Source organism: Thermobia domestica, chromosome 3, assembly GCF_964235325.1.
Source record: "Thermobia domestica chromosome 3, izTheDome1.hap1.1, whole genome shotgun sequence".
Lineage (NCBI taxonomy): Eukaryota > Metazoa > Arthropoda > Insecta > Zygentoma > Lepismatidae > Thermobia > Thermobia domestica.
The window spans coordinates 320,695,913-320,715,323 of record NC_137456.1 but is presented as its reverse complement, the minus strand read 5'-3'; the positions used below and the strand labels follow the sequence as shown (position 1 = coordinate 320,715,323).

The 19,411-nt window shown below is 37.0% G+C and overlaps 1 protein-coding gene across 6 annotated transcripts in view; it reads left to right on the top strand.

Annotated features, from left to right (window-relative positions):
• The window catches only part of LOC145681156 (DNA damage-regulated autophagy modulator protein 1-like), a 74,693-nt gene that overhangs the window by 30,624 nt on the left and 24,658 nt on the right, over positions 1 to 19,411 (top strand). For all 6 annotated transcript variants that reach the window (XM_081752605.1, XM_081752604.1, XM_081752607.1 and 3 more), the window contains exons 3-4: positions 4,866 to 4,938; positions 11,808 to 11,929. In XM_081752605.1, coding sequence (XP_081608731.1) covers positions 4,866 to 4,938; positions 11,808 to 11,929 — 195 coding nt within the window. The remainder of the gene's footprint in view (positions 1 to 4,865; positions 4,939 to 11,807; positions 11,930 to 19,411) is intronic.

The window sequence follows — 19,411 nt, the reverse complement described above, 5'->3', positions numbered from 1 at the left end:
TTTATATCCTTCAGTAAAGAAAGGTAAATGTTTGAATTAAAGAAAATCAAGATGTCGGGGGGAGGAATAAGTAGCGCAGGAAATTAGGTAGGCCAAAAGAATGTTTCCTCTTTCTTCTATGAACAGAATACAAAGTGAGATTCACTACTAAAAGTTTGTGTGTATCATATCGCATAAGATTTACCAGTCTACTATTCTTGCCATTAAAACTGCAATCAGTATATTTTAGCTTCAACTTGTCTCAACATTTTGTTTTAGGTAAAAACGTACACAGATAAAATTGAATATTTCCATTTCTTTCTAACTAATGAAATCAGTTAAGTTGAAATGAGATTACAAATATTCAAAATATTCAACGTGCGTTAGCAGGACCATCGTTTCAGATTTTCCTTGGGGGGGGGGGGAGTTAGATCCTCCACCGACATGCGAGTTTCACGTTTTTTCCTAGTGTATTAGTAGACAATTGATTAAAATATATTTAATTCTCAAACTCAGGTGGGCAATTGCCCCCCTGATTTCCCGTGTTGTACGAAGCCCCCGAAACCAAATCCTAAAACACACCACTGATACTTAATGCAACATATTCACTAACTTTTTTAGCCACGAGGCAGAGATGACGTGGGCCAATGAAAATTCACCCATGACCCACAGACTTATCCCCCACTTATCCCCCACCCATGACCCACCAAAAGCCATCGTTATCAACTCTGACCCATGATCCACGTCCTCCTCTCCATTGACTAAAGGGTTTACACTTGTAATTAGAGATGCAAAAAAGCCGGCTTTTTTGAATCGATGGTTTTTTTCACATAAAAAGCCGGCTTTTTTGGGAAAGAAACGAGAATTTTGGAAATTTTGGCTTTTTTCAACTTCATGATTTTTCTATCTAAATAGCTTTCTTATAGTATATTCTATAGTTAGATAAAAATTCCATGACCTGAATGTGATATTTCGCTCTGAAATTCACCATCAAGATGGATGGAGCACATGTTTTACGAATTAAAGCTAACATGAAGAATGTAGTATTTGAGGGTAATTTTAGAGGCTATTTAACTTTATTTTAACTTTTGAGTTATCGACATCTTTTTTCTTCTCTAGTTTGCCATCCTTGTTTCATTTCTAAGAGCTTTCAGTACTCTAGCTTCTAGCGCAAAAGTTAAACTTGCCCGTTTTTCTATTTATCCGTCAAAGCGTACGTTTTTCAATATATCCGTCAAACCGTACTTCCACATTTCTGTTATACTGTAGCTGTGAAGTGATTTAGCAATAATTTTCCGGACACAACCTTGAATACCAATTTATACAAATAATCAGTAGCGGATTTAGAAAAGTACTTTAGGAGGGGTTTTTCTGATTGTTTCGTTTCCCAAAAAGTCCTAATTTTATTTGGGAAGTGCTTGAAGTTTATGAGTACAGGCATAACTAATATTTCGTTTCGTTTATATGTTTAGCAATAATCTTCCGGATACAACTTTAAAAATCATTTTATACTGAGAATCAGTGGCGGATTTAGAAAAGTATTTTGGGAAGGATTTCTTACTAATGTTTAGTTTTTTTAAACATTCGTAATTTTTATTTGACGGGAGCTTAAAGTTTATGAGTAAAGGCATAAATAATAGATATTTCGTTTGTTGCAGACATTCCGTAACTTTGGGGAACGGGCTTCAGTCCGAAAGACCGCCCCCCTAACCTTCGCAAAACCGTCACTGCTGGTAATTAGTAATAATAACGATTTAAAAACAATAAAAAAGGAAGTCGCCCAACTCACAGCACACGCACTATTTCTACATTCACAGATGGAATGAAGAAAAGCTTTGTCAGAATGGTCGAATGCTGGTTGAATCCCGGACTTCCCGATAGAAGCGCAAAAGCTAATCACTCAGTCATGTTTGTTGTGCAGTTGTATTTAGCTTAACTTAAATATATTCCGTAGTCTTTTTTTTTGGGGGGGGGAGGGAGTTCCGTAATGATATGTTGAATCCCTCTTGTTAAAAATTCAGAAAACTTGAGGATTGGGTAAACTGTGATGGTGGTTCTATAAAACTTAACTGTAGAATTTCAAGAATATACAGAACCAAAAGCTCTAGATGTGCAGCCTTTAAGTGTATCATATAAATCTAAGTATTTCTCTTATGTTTTATTTTAATTTTATTTTGTTTCAAAAAGAGGGTATGGAATATTTTGAAGTAAAAATACTACATACTATTTTGCTAGTTATTTGTGTATTCTTTAAAAAGAAGTGTTAACTTTTAGGGTTGGCTGGTTTACACCAACTTTTTTTTTTTAACTGGTTTAAACCACAAAAATAAAAAGAATGAAAAATGCGAATCGTGTGAACTTCATGGTGACGTTTCCAGATATCAAACTACCTCCAATAGTTTTATTTCCCTTTCACCTTTTAATCAAGGTGTCCCATGTTCAATTCTCGGTCGAACCACAATCCTTCTTTCATGCGTAACCCAAGTAGCGGTTCGGATGTCAGTTTAAGCGAAAGTCTTCTCCTTGATAACCTCGGTATTTCGTAAGGATGTTAAGCCTAAATATACGAAACAAACCAAATTGTATATTTCTACATGCCTAAATGCGTGTTGTTTTATAAAGAAGCTAATATTGCTTAAATATATTGATAGAAATTGGCAAAATTTATCGATTGCCTACGTAGCTTCCAACATTAGCTTGGATTGGACTTTCAATGATATCTACGTACCGGTACTAAATTTGTAATTTAATACCTCAGTTTTAGCGTACTGATTATGGTACGTTGACCTTTAAATTTTACATGCAAAGCAATAACAGGATTTTCCCGTTATTGTCTTACATTTCAAGTAATGACGGGATTTTCCCAATGGCTAGGGCGGGAGATTCTCAAATTAAGAAATTTACTGACCGCACTTCTTTAAGCTTATGTGAGTTCTTCCGGCATAACCCCGCTGTTGCATAATAACATCAAGGCGAAACAAACTTAGGCTATTTCTGTGAATATGTAATATAAATACATAAAGCAAAAAATCTAAGTCAAAAAAGCCTGGTTTAAACCAAAAAAGCCTGGTTTAAACATCCCCCAAAAAACGGGTTTTTGGCATTTTCAAAAACAACCACGGTTCTTGCCAACTCTGCTTACTTTTGTATATAGGAGGTTAAAAAATTCTTATTATATACATTGGTTAATCCTGTGGAATTCATAATGTAAATATGTTGAAGAAAAATTGTTTGAAATATTTTTTCGAAATTCATAGTTTATTTTCGATGTTTTATATTATTATCAGCATCAACCACTAATTAAATGATTTTTTGTGTTATAGAGAAGCGATACAAAGTCTGTTTTATCAATTTAAAGCAGTATTTTGAAAAAAGCCCAAAATTTCCGAAGCAAAAAAGCAAAGCAGAAAAAACCGAGTTTTTTTTCCAAAAAAGCCGGTTTTTTTCCGAGGCCTTGCATCTCTACTTGTAATAAAACAAGACTGTGAAATTATCACTCATCGGAGTGTCAATTTCTACGGGCATTCGCTTAAGCACCGCTCTGTTACAATAGGCCCTACCGGTGGATCTGTTCTTTAAGATATTGTCATGGGCCATATTACAATGAATTTGCACTTAATTATCATATGCAGTTATTTCCTTGTTGAATAACAGTTACTTTGTTGAAAATAGGATGTAATTTGAAAGTCTCAAATCAAGGTAAAGTAGACTAACATAAAAAAGTGTAAGGTACAACTGCGTCTCGAAAGCCAAGTAGTAAGTCCTATTGCTATTATTACAATTACAAATATCAATATCCAAAAGTGCCTGAAGTTCTTTTTTTTATTCCACTTAGATGTACTCATCTCAGGTAAGTAAATAGAAACAAATGAAAAAGGAAAAATGGAGGCCTTGAAAGTACAACGTAAACAAATTTGCCAGTATTCGGAAGATGTTGTCTACAATGCACTCAGCAGAGAGGGTCGGTGGGTCAGACTGGATCATGGTGGCTGCTGAGTCGCAGTGGGTCACGTCCTGTTGACCCACAACATACTGACCCATTCACAAATATTGACTCACTTGATCCAGGGCCCACTGACTCACTCACAAATATTGACTCACTCACAAATATTGACTCACTTGATCCACGACCCACTGACTCACTGCATCTCTGCCACGAGAGAGCTTGCTATATAATATATAATACAATATAATATATTAGGGAGCTCTCTCGATTTTAATAATAATATATTAGTCATAAGAAATGAACGTCTGTATATGCAGAGGTGAAATAGAGAAAACAAGATTCATGAGAAAAAAAGAATCGAAATCTCAAATAAACGTTAAGATCACATAAACACTTTCAATTTTTTTTTAAAGAATTAAATTAAATTTTATTCTGTCGATTACTTGTCCCAAAAAGTTAACCATACTTTAATACGGAAAGTAATTATAATTAGTAATGTCTTGAAGAATGGTCATGAAAATATCTCCACGCAATTCTCAAAGAAACTATAAATATATTCATAAAATACTATAAAATGAAATGAAATCTTTAAGTTTTCCGTCCCACGGTTATGCCGGTTAGGCTAAAGGAGACGGTGATGATGAGAGATGAGTGAAATGGTGGAATGAAAAAAGTGGGAGAAAACGGGATATTCCCGCGAAAACCCACGAGCACGGTGTTTGTCCACCACAAAGTCCACACGGCGCGAGCTGGGAATGAAAGACTATATTGACGAATACATTTACGACCACATAAATATACTTCAATTACGATTTTTTACGAACGATATTGGACTTGCTTAAGTTCTTTTTTTTTTATATATATATATAATTTGTAAGGATATTCTTCCCTTCCTTACAGTTTCCTTGTTGCTCTAATTAGTAACTTACTTTGTTTTCAGGTCAAAAGGAAAGCAAGTGGTCTCTTCTGCCAGTAGTAACGTCACTCACACCGTCCATCGCCTTCCCACTTGTGTAAGTAATATCATTCAATTATTACTTCCTTTTACGATAATAAAAGATCGAAGTGATGTGAATGAGAGATCAAGTGAGCGTGATGTTGAAATGATGTGTAAACGTGATGTGGAAATGATGCTGTTATGTGAGATCAAGCGAGCGAGACACCGAAATGATGTGAGCATTATGTCGAAATAATGTGTGAATCTGATGTTGAAATCATTCTGTCAGTGTGAGATCAAGCAAACGAGATATCGAAATGATGTGAGCGTGAAGTCGAGTCAGATTATAATAAATTGGTCACCTGCGGCTACAACATCCGAAATAAAATAGAACAGAGTAGAAGGACAGTTATTTTTCTTAAGTTCTGTCCCTTAGTTTGCCTATCAAAGTAAAGCTCCTTGTGTGATTTTTCTTTCTCTTCAGAGTACCAATGATTCTAACAATTTCGGCATGGCCAAGTGCAGTAAAATAAAATGAATGCTCACTGGGGTATCCATATTCAACATTTTGTTTTCACTTATGTGTGACTTTGATGTTAATGTTTTATCAACGTCTGCAAAATGATAATTTAATACATTTGGTATGCGTATGCGTTCATTGTTAACTAAAGTATTTCCTATTTTCAATTGCACACAATTTACATTATTAATATATTTCTTATTAATTATTCATTCTTTAACAACTCCTCAAAATTTTCTACTGCTAGGTACGGATTCCTGTATTTTTTGTGATAATATACTCTTTAGTTGCCGTCTTGACTTAGTTACCATATTTCTGTTTTCTGTGCTCATTACATACATTTGCAGCGTTTTTTTTTTTTTAATCTAAGAGTAATATTCCTCTTATTTTTACTAAGTTTAATAATTCCTCATTCATTCAAGAAGACGAGTTTGCATCCTTTTCTACAAATCTTCTTTGTGTACTTTTACAAATAATCAATTGATATGACAAGGAATTGAGTTATCATCATCATCATCATAGGTATTCTGCCATTATTGGCAGGACACTTGCTGCAACTGAGAAGTTTCCATGCTCCACGGTCTTCCGATAACCTCTTCGTCCTCATGTACGATTTCTCTGTTTTGATATTGTCGATTAATTGTAATCTCCTTCGTCCTCTCCCTCAATTTTCTGCCATCTACCCTCTAAAACGTTCCTCATAATACACTTCCTTCTAGGTTAATGTCCCAACCAGTTTTCCTTTCTCTCCTTTAATCATATCTAAAGTTATTGTTTTCTCCCCCAGCATTTCTAATACCCTCTCATTCGGTTTTCGCTCGCCCTTCTAATTCTCTCCATTCTTCTCCACACACACATTTCGAAAGCTTCTAGTCGTTTTTTAATCATGTTTGCATAATATCCATGTTTCTGACCCATACAGCACAATACTTCACATTAAGCATTTTATGAGTCTTTTCTCAACACTTTGTTCAAGGTCCCATAAAATAGTATTGGCTAAGAAGGTAGTTGTGCACATTGTATTGATAGTTGTGGACATTGGCTAAGAAGAACTGTGTGCCTTTGGTGTGGGAGACCTGGGTTCAATTCCCGGCGGGAGCGCATGTGGTTCGGATTCCACGTTAATCAGTAGGTCCTGTCTCATGTAGCCTCGCTGCTGACGCATGTGCTGCGTTAAACTCAGAATCAAGTCGACTCAAGAAGAAACTGTATCATGAGGGACACTTTAGAGGGTATGGTGGCAGGTAAGAGAGGGAGGGGCGAAGAACACTACAATTAATGGACAATATTAAGACAGAGAAATCGTACGTGAAGACGAAGAGGTTAGCGGAAGACCATGGAGCATGGAAGGTTCTCAGTTGCAGCAAGTGACCTGCCAATAATGGTAGAATACCTGTGATAATGACCTAATCCCTTGTGATATCAATTGGCTATAATTGACTATATTGTTCATCAATAGTATTAGCACATAATTAAACATTTATATTTCTAAAATAATTATTCAGTATATTATAACTTATGTTTAGGTAAAAGCAAATATTCCTTATTGTTTTTATAATAATATGCTCATTGAAATATTATATTAGATATTAAGATATTATGATCACTAACATCAGCTAGTATATTATTAGGAGATCACTAACCTATTTACTGACACATGCTCAATAAGAGTTCTACTATTGTCTGTTTGGTTGGATATTTGATATTTGTCTGAACGAAGCCATAATTTTCACAAGATTGTACGTAGTTTAAAGTTTCAGTTGAACAACTCTTGTTTAATGTATCCATATTGCAGTCTACTGCTAATAAATGGATTTTTACAGCTAGTTAATACATTATCCCCGTCGCTCATCAATTCATTCATCTTGAGTTGGAATATATACACTAATTAGCATAAAACGTTTTGATACATAGTTTATATGCATTACTATTACGCTGTGTGACTTATCTATAATATTTAATTGCCTTTCGTTACTATGTGGGTTGTTCAATATACAGGGTGAGCATAAAGTCTTGCCCTGAATACAAAAATTTATTATACCAAGACCCGTTTGACATAATAATGTAAATACTGGTCAGTTACATAGGTTAGTATTACAAGTTTTTTTTAAAGACCACTTACGTTAGACCACTTCAACGTGCGGGGGCTCAGTGGTAGAGCGTTCACCTCCGATGCTTGGGGTCCCTGGTTTGATCTCAGCTCGCGCCCTGTGGACTTTGTGGTGGACAAACACCGTGCTCGTGGGTTTTCTCGGGGTTCTCCCCTTTCCTCCCACTTTCTTCATTCCACCATTTCATTCCTCTATCATCATCACCGTCTCCTTTAGCCTAACCCGCATAACCGTGGGACGTAAACTTAAAGATTTCATTTCATTTCCTTTTCACTTCAACGTATGTCCCCTTGGTAGCTCGGAGAATGTCTAAGCGGTATTCCAGTTTCCTTAAGGTGTTTTGTAACATGTCTTCTGTCACAGTACCCAGAACTGCTTATATTCTATCCTTCAGTTCCTCGACGTCAGCAACAGATGTGGCATAGACTCTGTCCTTGATATAGCCCCATAAAAAAAAGTCCAGTGAAGTAATGTCTGTGGCGGGGAGAGCGTGATACCACAACACGCATTGCGCTTTCTCCTGCTTCGATGCCATTTCGCTAACTAACCCGCGTGCGCCAAGTAACGTACTGCGTCACTCTTGGGTAGCACTAGTGCCATCTATTGGTCTTAAAAGAAACTTGTAATACTAACCTATGTAAGTGACCAGAATTTACATTATTCTGTCCAACGGTTATTCCGTAATAAATTTTTATAATCAGGGCAGGACTTTATGCTCACGGTGTATAAGTTTTCCTAACCTTAAAAAAAAAAAAAAAAAAAAAAACTTTTTAAAAAAAAAAATGATTTATAAACTATACATGCATTTGTATGTGGATCCTTCTTCACCATTCCACATAATCCCCATTGATATTCAGGCTTTTGTCTCACCGTTTCACCAATTTGTCCAAACCCCTTACAAAAATTCACGGCCCTGGCTATTTAGCACTCTCCCCACACTCTGCTTCACTTTATAACGAACTGAGAGAAGAACGGATCACTTATGTTGAAGTCTTTTTTCGGACAAATTCAATTCGATTTAAGAGACATGATCTCTTCTTCTTGATGATAACGCTCACCCCTCACTCAGCACGTAAACAAGACACAGAATTGAAGAATTAAGGTGGGAAGGGCCCTCAAACTCTAGCCTCGAGTTACTCCATCCTTTTTCGGAGTTAAAATTTGCATTGCAAGTGAACGTTTCGAGACAGACGAAGAAGTGAATTGAAATGTTAGGAAAGTGCTGAATAGCAGGGCCCTAATTTTTTGCAATGTGTTTGGACAAATTGCATCGGCGAGACGAATGCCTAAATCTTGATGCAGATTATGCGTAGAGGTGAGGAAGTACCCACCTACACGTGTATGTATATCGTGAAACATAAAAGTATATCGTGAAACAAATATTTTACAGTTTAGGGGAACTTATATATTGAATGTCTCACGTAATATAAACAAATATTCCTCCACCACGATTATTGTCCTTACATACAAAGTACTTGTTACAGTTATTAATGTTATAGGATTGAATTTCACCAAAATACAAGAATTTCTTAACAATAATTGTAATTTCCTCTACTTATTCTTTCTAACACTAATTCTAATTAATTTTATTACGTATACTTTTAAGCATTGTGATATAACACCGAAAGCGTTTCCTTGTTTGGACAGTTTTCAGAGTAATTCTCTATATTGTTAAAACTATGTACAAATTGATATACGAATCTACGTGATCATCCATGTCTGGCTTTCTGTACGATTTGCCGCTGTCTAACTTTCTGACTTTTGTTTTGTTTCCCTGGTTTAGTCTTAAATCTGAATGGAAGTTCTTAATATTCCATTTCAACAATTAAACTCCCAGTTTCAACAGATCACTTTAGATCAGATAGGGAAGCAAAAACCTCAAAATTTAGTAGAATATTCATGCTTCAGAAGGCGAATATTCGGACCCAAGGGGAACGGGAATGGTGAATGGCGGAAACTTTGTAACGAACAATTATATAATTTATATCGTGGGTCATCAAATCTAAGAGTCCCAAGTGGGCATGTCATGTAACCAGAATTGAAGAAAGTAGGAACGCTTTCAAAGTTTTAACTGAAAATCCAATCGGAAAACGACCATTAGGACGAGCTAGGCTCAGATGGAAGGACAATATTCTGATGGATCTCGCAGAAGTAGGAATACCAAGTAGAAACTAGATCCATTTGCTAAGGTTAGAAGTCAATGAACAGCTTTTGTGAACTCGGGACTGAACCTCCGGGTTCCATAGGCCATAGAGTTAGTTATTCAGGTTCCAGTTACAGTGTGACCCACATAAAAGTAGCCTGCCTGGGTAATACCAAACACATGAAATAACTGTGTGTAATTCTCGCTGATGCCGGTGTGCTGCTGGATGTGGAGCTGCTTAGCACCTGCATGATTTATTTCTTCCCGACTCCGCGATGTGGCGCAGGCATGTCACTCGATGTGCAATTGTGTAACATGAATTCCCTGGCTATTCAGCTCTGGCAAAATGTCACGTGGAGACGCTTTTTTATTCGTGCAAGAGCGAATTGTAGTAACAGAAGAATGCATATGCACAGTGTCAATTAACAGCGTACAAGAAACCTTCATTGCAAGATCACCAGCCACTAAACTACCTGTTAAACGCTGTGTTCAGAACCTGGTTCAAAATCAGTGTGAAAGTTGGTCTGTAGCGAAGTGAGTATGATGAAACCAAATGTGCTCCGAATTTCAGAGCCATCTCTGATATTTAGCAGCTGATATCACGAAACCCACGAAGGTCTACTCGGAAACTCTCCCAGCAGATCGGTGTGTCACGAAAGAACATATCAAAGTTAGCTAAATTTTTTAAAACTGTAACCATAGTGAGTAACATGGGTCCAGGATCTGAAGGAGCCGAACAAAGGGTTCCGTACTGCACGAAACGTGGTTCCATTTACGCAAATGCGCAAACTACAGGGTACTGGTCTGTTGAATCCATATATACTGCACGAAACAATACTCCAGAACCCAAAACTTGGTATTTAATGCTCAGTTTCGGGGACATGGACATTTCTAGTAGGTCTAGTGTTCTTTTTCATCAACAGTCAAAATTTATCGTGGGTATACTCCTACTTCTAAGCAGATACAATCACGTGTCACACCTCACATAACTCCGTCGCGTTGCTGCACGACCATTTCACAAAAGAGCACAGTAAGAAAGGAGTAGTGGATCTCTCGTTCTCCGGACGTGCCCCCTGTAATTTCTACCTCTGGGGATGCTGAAAGCAGAAGGTGTATGTAAATAATCACATGCCCTGGCTGAACTGCAATAAAACATTACCCATACTCTCCGTAGCATCACACGTGAAGAGCTGCAGGCATCGTCAACCAATATGCTGCGACGTGCACCAAAGTGTCTCAGCGTTATTGGGGGCCGCTTTCAGCGTCGCTTGTAATGTGCAGGTAAGCCACTGATCATATTTTCCTACCTTTTTGGCCGGTATCCGATATTATCACGTCAGGCTGCTTTTATGTAGCCCACCATGTAGCTTACTATTGGTGTTAGGTTGGTACAGATGAAATGTAGAAAGGCAAAAATAAATGCTGGTTTTCCAAATGGCTGGAAATCGAAAGTAGATAAGTGAGTCGTGATAATAGTATTGCATGTAAAATAATATTGTCTAGCAAGCTCTTGCTCCAGTTTTCGATTATCTTTTATCTATTTGAATATATCACACAATTACTGTAAAATTAGCGGTATTTTAATTTCGCCGTGATGGAACCTCTTAAGCTTAAGATGCTATAATTGATGGAGAATACTAAGGCAGGAAATTGCTCTGTAAAGACGGTGTTTTGCTGAGGACCGTGATGTATGAAATAATGCGCCCAGTAGCAGTAGAATAGTTATAATGATGATTTTTTTTAGTTCAAAATATCGTTTCCAGAAGGCAGAAAGGTGCTAAGCGCCAAAATGTAGATTTCTCAGGAGAGCAATAAAAGCGTATGAAACTAATTAATCCCCATTCTTTCTTTCTTCTAGAATTCAGTTTGCACTGCAAACCTTACATATTGTCTCCTGCCACTTGTCTCCTTTCTGCATAACATTAAACATGAAATGGCTAGTCAGGATATGCACTTAGTTGGAAATGAAGGAAAATGGCGCTTAGCACCTTTCTGCTTTCTGGGGGCGATATATGTCAGTACCTTCATGGAATCTTAACATCTGTGATATATATTATTGATTTTCTTTAGTGGATTCAAGCTAGTTATATTGTAGCAAAACATAAAACTTTAATAATATGCTGGGCTTGAATATAATACTTATTCTCTTAGACCTTAAATTTAATTTTCAGGTATCTAATTGCAGTAAGAAAAGGCCACGTAGAACCATTTTTACCGTACATTAGTGATGCTGCGGCCACTCCTCCCGAAAGCTGTTTGTTTTCAATTGCAATTAATGTTCTTGGCTTAGGAAGTAAGTACAATTAGGATAAAGGATTTGGTCTATGTTAGGTAAGGAGATCTAATACTTTGCTGAACTTACGTTAGCCACGAGAATCTGGAAATTATTCATTCTGTCTCTTCTCGTTTCGATTCGAGTATTGAAAACGAGAAGAGAATTGTCATATTTGTAATTTCGTCTAGTTATTTGATTGTGTATTTCTCGACTTGTAAGCAATATTGCTGTCGAGTTGAGGTACAGACTAAATTTTGCATCTTTTTCTGCTTTTCACTTAGAAGAACTGGTGAACCTCTGTTCTCTACCATTACTTTGGAAGACTACGAACTCTTCCATTTTTGAGACTTTCGCAAATGACAACACACTCCAGAAGCAGTAGTGTTATAGTGTCATTTTTAATATTATGTTTATGTGTCTAAATATCGCTTGTGAAGGAAGAAAAAATTATCATGATTGTGAAAACTTTAGTATGATTCAATTATGTTCATCTGAAGAGAAGACAGAAAGAGTACTTCTTGCTTCCTGGAGCAGGGTCACTTATAAACGAGGGCATTGACGCATGTAAAGGGAGATTATATTAGGAAGAATACTATTAACCATATATATATATATAGACAGATAGATAGATAGATAGATAGATAGATAGATAGATAGATAGTTACCTGATACTTTTTTGGTCCATCTCTTTCTCAGATAAAAGCCTAGATAGTGCGTGGCATGCATTCTTGTAGTTGCTGATATGTTTCCACGGGGATGTGACCAGTGGTTCTTTCAGAAATAATGTTCCGGGGGACACACTTAGTATTCTCGAGGAGCACTGCTGATACTATTACATTTATTATATTATAAACGTATTATTTTGGTCTGTTCCGGGGGCAGTACCCTCCAAAACAGCTCTGGAAGAAACACTGTATGTGACACAATATATTCCTGATGACATCCCACAATAAGCTCACAAATGTCCGGGCAGGAATCATGGTTCGAAGAGCCCGTTCCACAATATCACATAAACGTTGTATAGGATTAAGATCTGGTGAGTTAGGGGGCAATTCACATGCTGCAGCTCCGTGTAATGTTTTCTAAGCCAAGCAAGTACAGTCCTTGGTGGAACCCGTGCATTATTGTCCTGGAAAATGCCATTTCGTTAGACGTTTTGCATTGTAGGGTGTATGTGATCCCCTAACATCTGCAGATACACAACGGATGTCACATTATGTTCCACAAATACCAGCGATCTCAGTCCATGCCAACAGAAACATCTCAAAACTATATAGTCGTCCCGACCTGTCTGTACAGTACGCACAATGCACGAGGGATCCATAGCTTTGTGCTGTTGGCACCACACATGCACACGCCAGTCCGAGAGGAGTGGTACAAACCGTGATATATTGGACCAACACCTTTTCCAATCATCAACGACCGAATTCACGTGTTTCTATGCCTAAGCGGGACGAAGTCGGCGGAGACGAGTCGTAATTAGTGGGTCATTTGCTGTGGAACTTCACAAGTTCCAGTGTACACTATATAGTTGTGTATGTATGGGGGTTGCGTATCCATCGTTCTATTAGTCACGTAATTTCCGGACACTGATGGTTCGTGTGGTATTCACGAACTGTTTGACGCAACGCTCGCCCCACTTTTTGAACATTCGTACATCCTTACAGTTCCGATAGTATTTCTCTTGGGGACCGTTATCCCAGTTTCTTCCCATTCCTTGTACATCTTAATTACTCAGAAACTGGCGTGTCCTACAGGTATTGCTCTCTGGGTTATTGGTGCACCTTTTGCTCGGGTACCCACAATCATGCCCTATTGGAATGCGAATAAATCCTGCCTACATCCATTATAACAGTGTGCTGTCTGCGAACATGACACAGTGTCTTCTTTCTCTGCAATAATACCAGTCGGGGTGGTCATGTAATCAGCTAGGCTGCTGGCCAAACTTTCTTCTGTGGAGGGAAGGTCCAATTCAGTGAGTCATCAGTATATATACGAAGCTTCCCTAAAAATAATGGCACTCACAACCATGCCAGTAGTGTACATGGAGCAATGGGGAACGCATGTACACAGGACAACCATGAACCGTCGAGAAGTGTATAGTATAGTTGAGTTGCCACTCCTATTGGAGTTTAATCTGTGAGCAGCGATTGAAGAGAGAGGTGTACAATCATGTTACCGGAAGAATAGAGAAAGTGACTATTGATCAGCGCATTAACTTGAAATGCTTTATGCAATTAAGGAAGCCACAGAGTGTGTGAAATTGTTGCTTGATATGTTTGGTAATTATACGTTGTCACGTACGCGAGTGCTTGAGTGCCATAAGTGTATCAGCGAGGAATGTGAGAACGTTGGATGATGATAAAAGACCGGGTCGTCCTCACTGCAACAACAGAGGAAAATGTGACAAAAGTGAGTGGCATTATCCGGAAAGATCGCATTCCCAGCATTCAAATGATACCAGATATGGTGAGCATCGACAATGAGTCTGTCCGCGCAATTCTGCACAACCATTTGTATATTTGCAATGTTTGCGCTAAAATGGTGCCAGAAAACCTCACGCTGAGGCAGAAGAACGTCCACAAGCACGTGTGCAGTGACACAATGGAACACCTGGAAGCAGAAAAGTAACTGATAACGAAAATTGTCACTGTTGAGGAGACTTGAATTTTTCAATATGATCCGAAACGAAAAGGCAATCCACTCAGTGGAAAATTCAATCATGACCGCGAATCAAAAAGTCACGCAGGAGCAAATAGAAAGTAAATGTCATACTAATTGTGTTATTCGACTTCAATGGCTTGGTCCTGAGTGAATAGAGTACCATTAAGACAGACAGTGAATAACCAATATTATCAGCAGGTTTTGGTGATGCTGCGAGAACGCGTGGGAAAAAATAGTCCTCTTTTGTGGAAGAATAATGTATAGATTGTGCATCACGAAAATGCTCCTTTGCATTAATCAGTTTCTGGCAGCTCCGGAGACTCCAGTGTTGGAAAACCTACTTTCCCCGGACCTGGTAACTTGTGCTTTTTTTTTCTTTCTACGAAAGTGAAATTCGCTCTCAAGGAAACTAATTACCAGACTGTGGAATAGGTTAAACAAAAAACGGTAGTGATACTCAAGGTGGTGACACGTGAAGATTTCCACATCTGGTTCCAACAATGGAATTTTCGTATCAAAAAGTGTACAGAGAGGGAAGTGGAGTACGTTGAAGATCATCTTTAACTCTTAATATTGCAATGTATTCCAGTTACACAAAACCGTAAGGTGTGTCCAGTGGAAACATTGCAATTTTTAACCTAATTTCCCTTTCATAACTTTAATATTTGACTTTTTTACTTTAATTTTGTAGAAATATATGTTTAATATCAATACATTCTAACTGAAGCCAAATATATAATATTCAGTGTTTTCAACCCCTTGCATTACCAAAGATAAACGACACCAAATTTGTAAAACTAAACACAAATGTTTTCTTCATAGATATATTTTTGTATGTTAATGACATAACATGAATTATGTTGTAACACTGAACATCAAAACACTCTAACATGAGGAAAAATATATAATATTTAGTGTTTCTATCTCTGTATTACCTGGGGGCCGCGGTGGCTCAATGGCAGAGCGTTCACCTCTGGTGCTAGGGGTCTCGGGTTCAAACCCTGCTCCCGCCAAGTGAACTTTGTGGTCGACAAACACCGTGTGCGTGGGTTTTCTCGGGGTTCTCCCGTTTCCTCCCACTTTCTTCATTCCACCATTTCATTGATTACTCATTATCACCGTCTCCTTTAGCCTAACCGGCATAACCGTAGGACGTAAAACTCAAAATTTCATTTCATTTTCTTTGTATTACCAAAGATAAACGACTACTTTGAAGAACTGAACACAAATATTTCTTTCATGAGTATTGTTACTTATTTTGGTATTATTGTCAAAATATCCAACGTCATACATTTAACATTACTACATTCTAATATAAGGCAATATATATATTGTTCAGAGTTTCCATCCCCAAGTATCTAATGTAATATAAACGATTCATTTGAAAATCTGAACACAAACGTTTTGTTCGTAGATATGTTTTGGTATATCACTGACATTACATTTTCGTATATTTCACCCTAATTGTTACCCATTAATCATTTCAGACACTTTCTGATAACACTGCAGTGCTCAGAGCAGAAATTCCTCTTGCAAATATCACACACTTGTCCCTGCATTCTGCACTTTTTGGGGTTACACATGTAACATCTTCTCTTGGGCGTAGATTTCATTGTGTCAACACCTGACTGAGTTGCCGAAGCATCACGTGTTACGTCGATTGCAGTAAGAACAAGTCTCTCAAGTCCTAATTTTCTTCTTCGATGGCCTAATTTTCTTCTTCGATACAAGAAACATATGCCGTCTTGAGTTCGCTTTTCGTATGTTCCACTGCACATTGATATTCAACGACACAACATATTTACACATAAAGTATACTCACAAACACAAAGGAACGTATTTAGAAACGTAAATAATCTGGAACTACATCCATCAACGCAAAAGCGAGGGAAAACAAATGCATTACTAAAGACAGATAACAATATTACGAGCCACATCTGTCAAGAAAGCAACTATCTATAGCAGATATTTTACTAAATTGTCAACATAAACATCGAAAAACAGACAAGAAAGAAAGAAAAAAACGAATGAATAACGCAAGTAAGAACAAGGGAATGATAAAACGACTGATAATTGGTTCAAAAGTTTTGAAAATACAATTATTTATTACATTTAAAATATGTGTCCATTTGACACATCTGGCGGCGTTAACGAACCAAATGTTTTATTCCCGCCGTCACCCTGTCATCTTTTCATGCATTTACGTTCCATTTGAACGATCTGCTCAACTGGACACTATTTATATCCAGTTGAACTGGAAAAGTTACTTATAGCCTGTTGAACTGGCAATGCTACTTACATCCTGCTGAACTAGAAACGTTACTTATATCCTGCAGTACTGGAAATGTTACTTATAGCCTACTAAACTGGAAACGTTACTTTTCCTTTTAACCTAAGGTGCCTTATGACTGTTAAGCCAAAACGGCTAGTGTGATTGAAGAAATTAAACACTTTCAATGTAAATTTTCAACAACTTTTCTCTCCTTCCATCTTGTATCTTTACTCATAATGAAATTGGCCTATGGCCCCGGCTTTTGATACACCCAGTATATAATATGTATACACGCTTTGAACTGTCATAGAAAATCATTTTCCACCCTACAAGGTTAAAATTTCTGGAAAAAATGAGGGTACAGTCCAATTTAAAAATAAATATACTTTCTGGTCAAACTGAATTCTAAAAGATGGTTAACACTACAATCACAACGTGGGGTCACCGACGACCACACTCCATATAAAAGCGTTCTACGCCTACTAGGTTGTCAGAGTGAAACACGATACTTCGTCTAACTTCGGTTCAGACAATACTGTTGAAAGTGCATGTTGCATTGTTGTATTAGTGCGGCAATTTCTGTGGTATTTTGAGTACTGGTGTCGTATATGACCCCACGTTGTGATTGTCATTGTAATTAACGAAACGTTTTTTCTTTTCAACAGCCATATTGTAAAGTATATTCTAGTGATAAAATTCCTTTATAAATGGCGAGGTCAAGGAGGCATTCGAATCAGAAAGACATTGTATGCATTGTAGATGAATTAGATGAGGATTTTAACAAAAGAAACACTGACCAAAGTTTCAAACCCACTATATTTTAAACTCCCTTCCCGCAAAACCCGGAATACCCACCTATTCTATCTTGCACGCCCTAGGTTGACAATTATACAGAGGTCTTTTTTCACCGAGTACCCAACTATTATAATAATCTAACAAGTGAGGTGAACATTTTTTTCGAGCTACTCGGTGTTTGAAAGAGCAATAAAACGCGTGCTGGCTAAATAATATTACTTGTGCACTCTTTGTTAATATTATTGATGTTGTTGTTGTTTATTTTTTAATTCTTTTTTTGTTGTCCCGCTTGTTGACATTTCCCTGTGTAAAATGGCACAATTATGCTGTATCTGGGAATTTGTTCAATAAATAAATAATATAATGTGAAACGGTAAACTATAGTATAATTAATAAACTGTTAATGAATTATGGCAAAGAAGTTTCGATAGCGTGGGCAAAAGAAAATAAAAAGGCCCTTATAAGAACCAAAAATGGCGGAATGTGATTGGTTGCAAAGTGAACACGGAGAATTAAGGGATTTGTTGAAGACCTCAGTAAAAAGAAATTAAACTTTTTTTTATAACAATGACTCTCTCTCTCTCTCTCTCTCTCTCTCTCTCTCTCTCTCTCTATATATATATATATATATATGTGTGTGTGTGTGTGTGTGTGTGTGTGTGTCTGTATTTTAACTTATGTTCTATAGTGTCTTAGGAATAATATGTTAGATATCCGAAACCGTTACATGTTATAGCTTAAAATATAATGGGTTTGAAGCTTTGGTCAGTGCTTCTTTTGTTAAAATAATCAATTCAAAGCCATGGATAGTCTTGCTATAGATATGTCCGATGTTGATGAACTGGTAAGTGAAAATGAGAATGATGAGGAACAGGATGAACTAGAAGATGAATTTGAAGCTGATGCTAATAATGATGATGTTGCAGATTTGTTACAACGAAAAGTGATTTATCGGAAAAATTCAAACAATCAAGTACTTAAAATAAACAATGAAATCAATTAAAATTTTTACAATATAGAACTTATGTATTTTACACCATCTTGTATAATCAATAAAGAAACGAATTATATCCACAAATATAAAATGTAGAAAATAATACAGCTAAGATGTATAAGATTTATAAAATGATGTAACCTAACAAACCTAAGCTCACCTAACCTTACCTTCCATAACCTAACCTTATTTAATGTAACCTTACATCACCTAACTCATCTTACTTAACCCAACCTTATTTCACCTAACCTTACCTTACTTAACCTTACCTAACCTAACCTAATACAACTACTCTCCTGACTTGTATCGTATATGACTCCACGTTGTGATAAAGTCACGATTTTGAGCATGGTACCCAATTATAAACAACGAAGGGGAGGGAAAGAGCAATCGCTCTCAGAAAGGCCTAAATACTACAAATATAATCTTGTCGTGCCTGTTTCTTCTTTAAATAATAATGTATTATATTAGTGAAAAATAAAGCAAACGCACCTGCAGAAGAGAGATGGCAATCCTTTTTATACAATTTAGTATCGAGCTTCAATCTCAATATATCACTTTGCAATTCCGGTGCAACTAGTTCTTTTACCTTTATTTCTTGATTTTCCTTCTACATCTATTAAAAAGATCTCGCTTTCACCTTTAATGGTAAAGAACTTATTTGAGACAAGGACAAGACTAGTTTCCATATCATAACTGTGATAACTAACTAAATTCGACAGGTATTCGCTACTGTTCAAGAATTGAGTTCTTGTATTTGACAACAATCAAACAA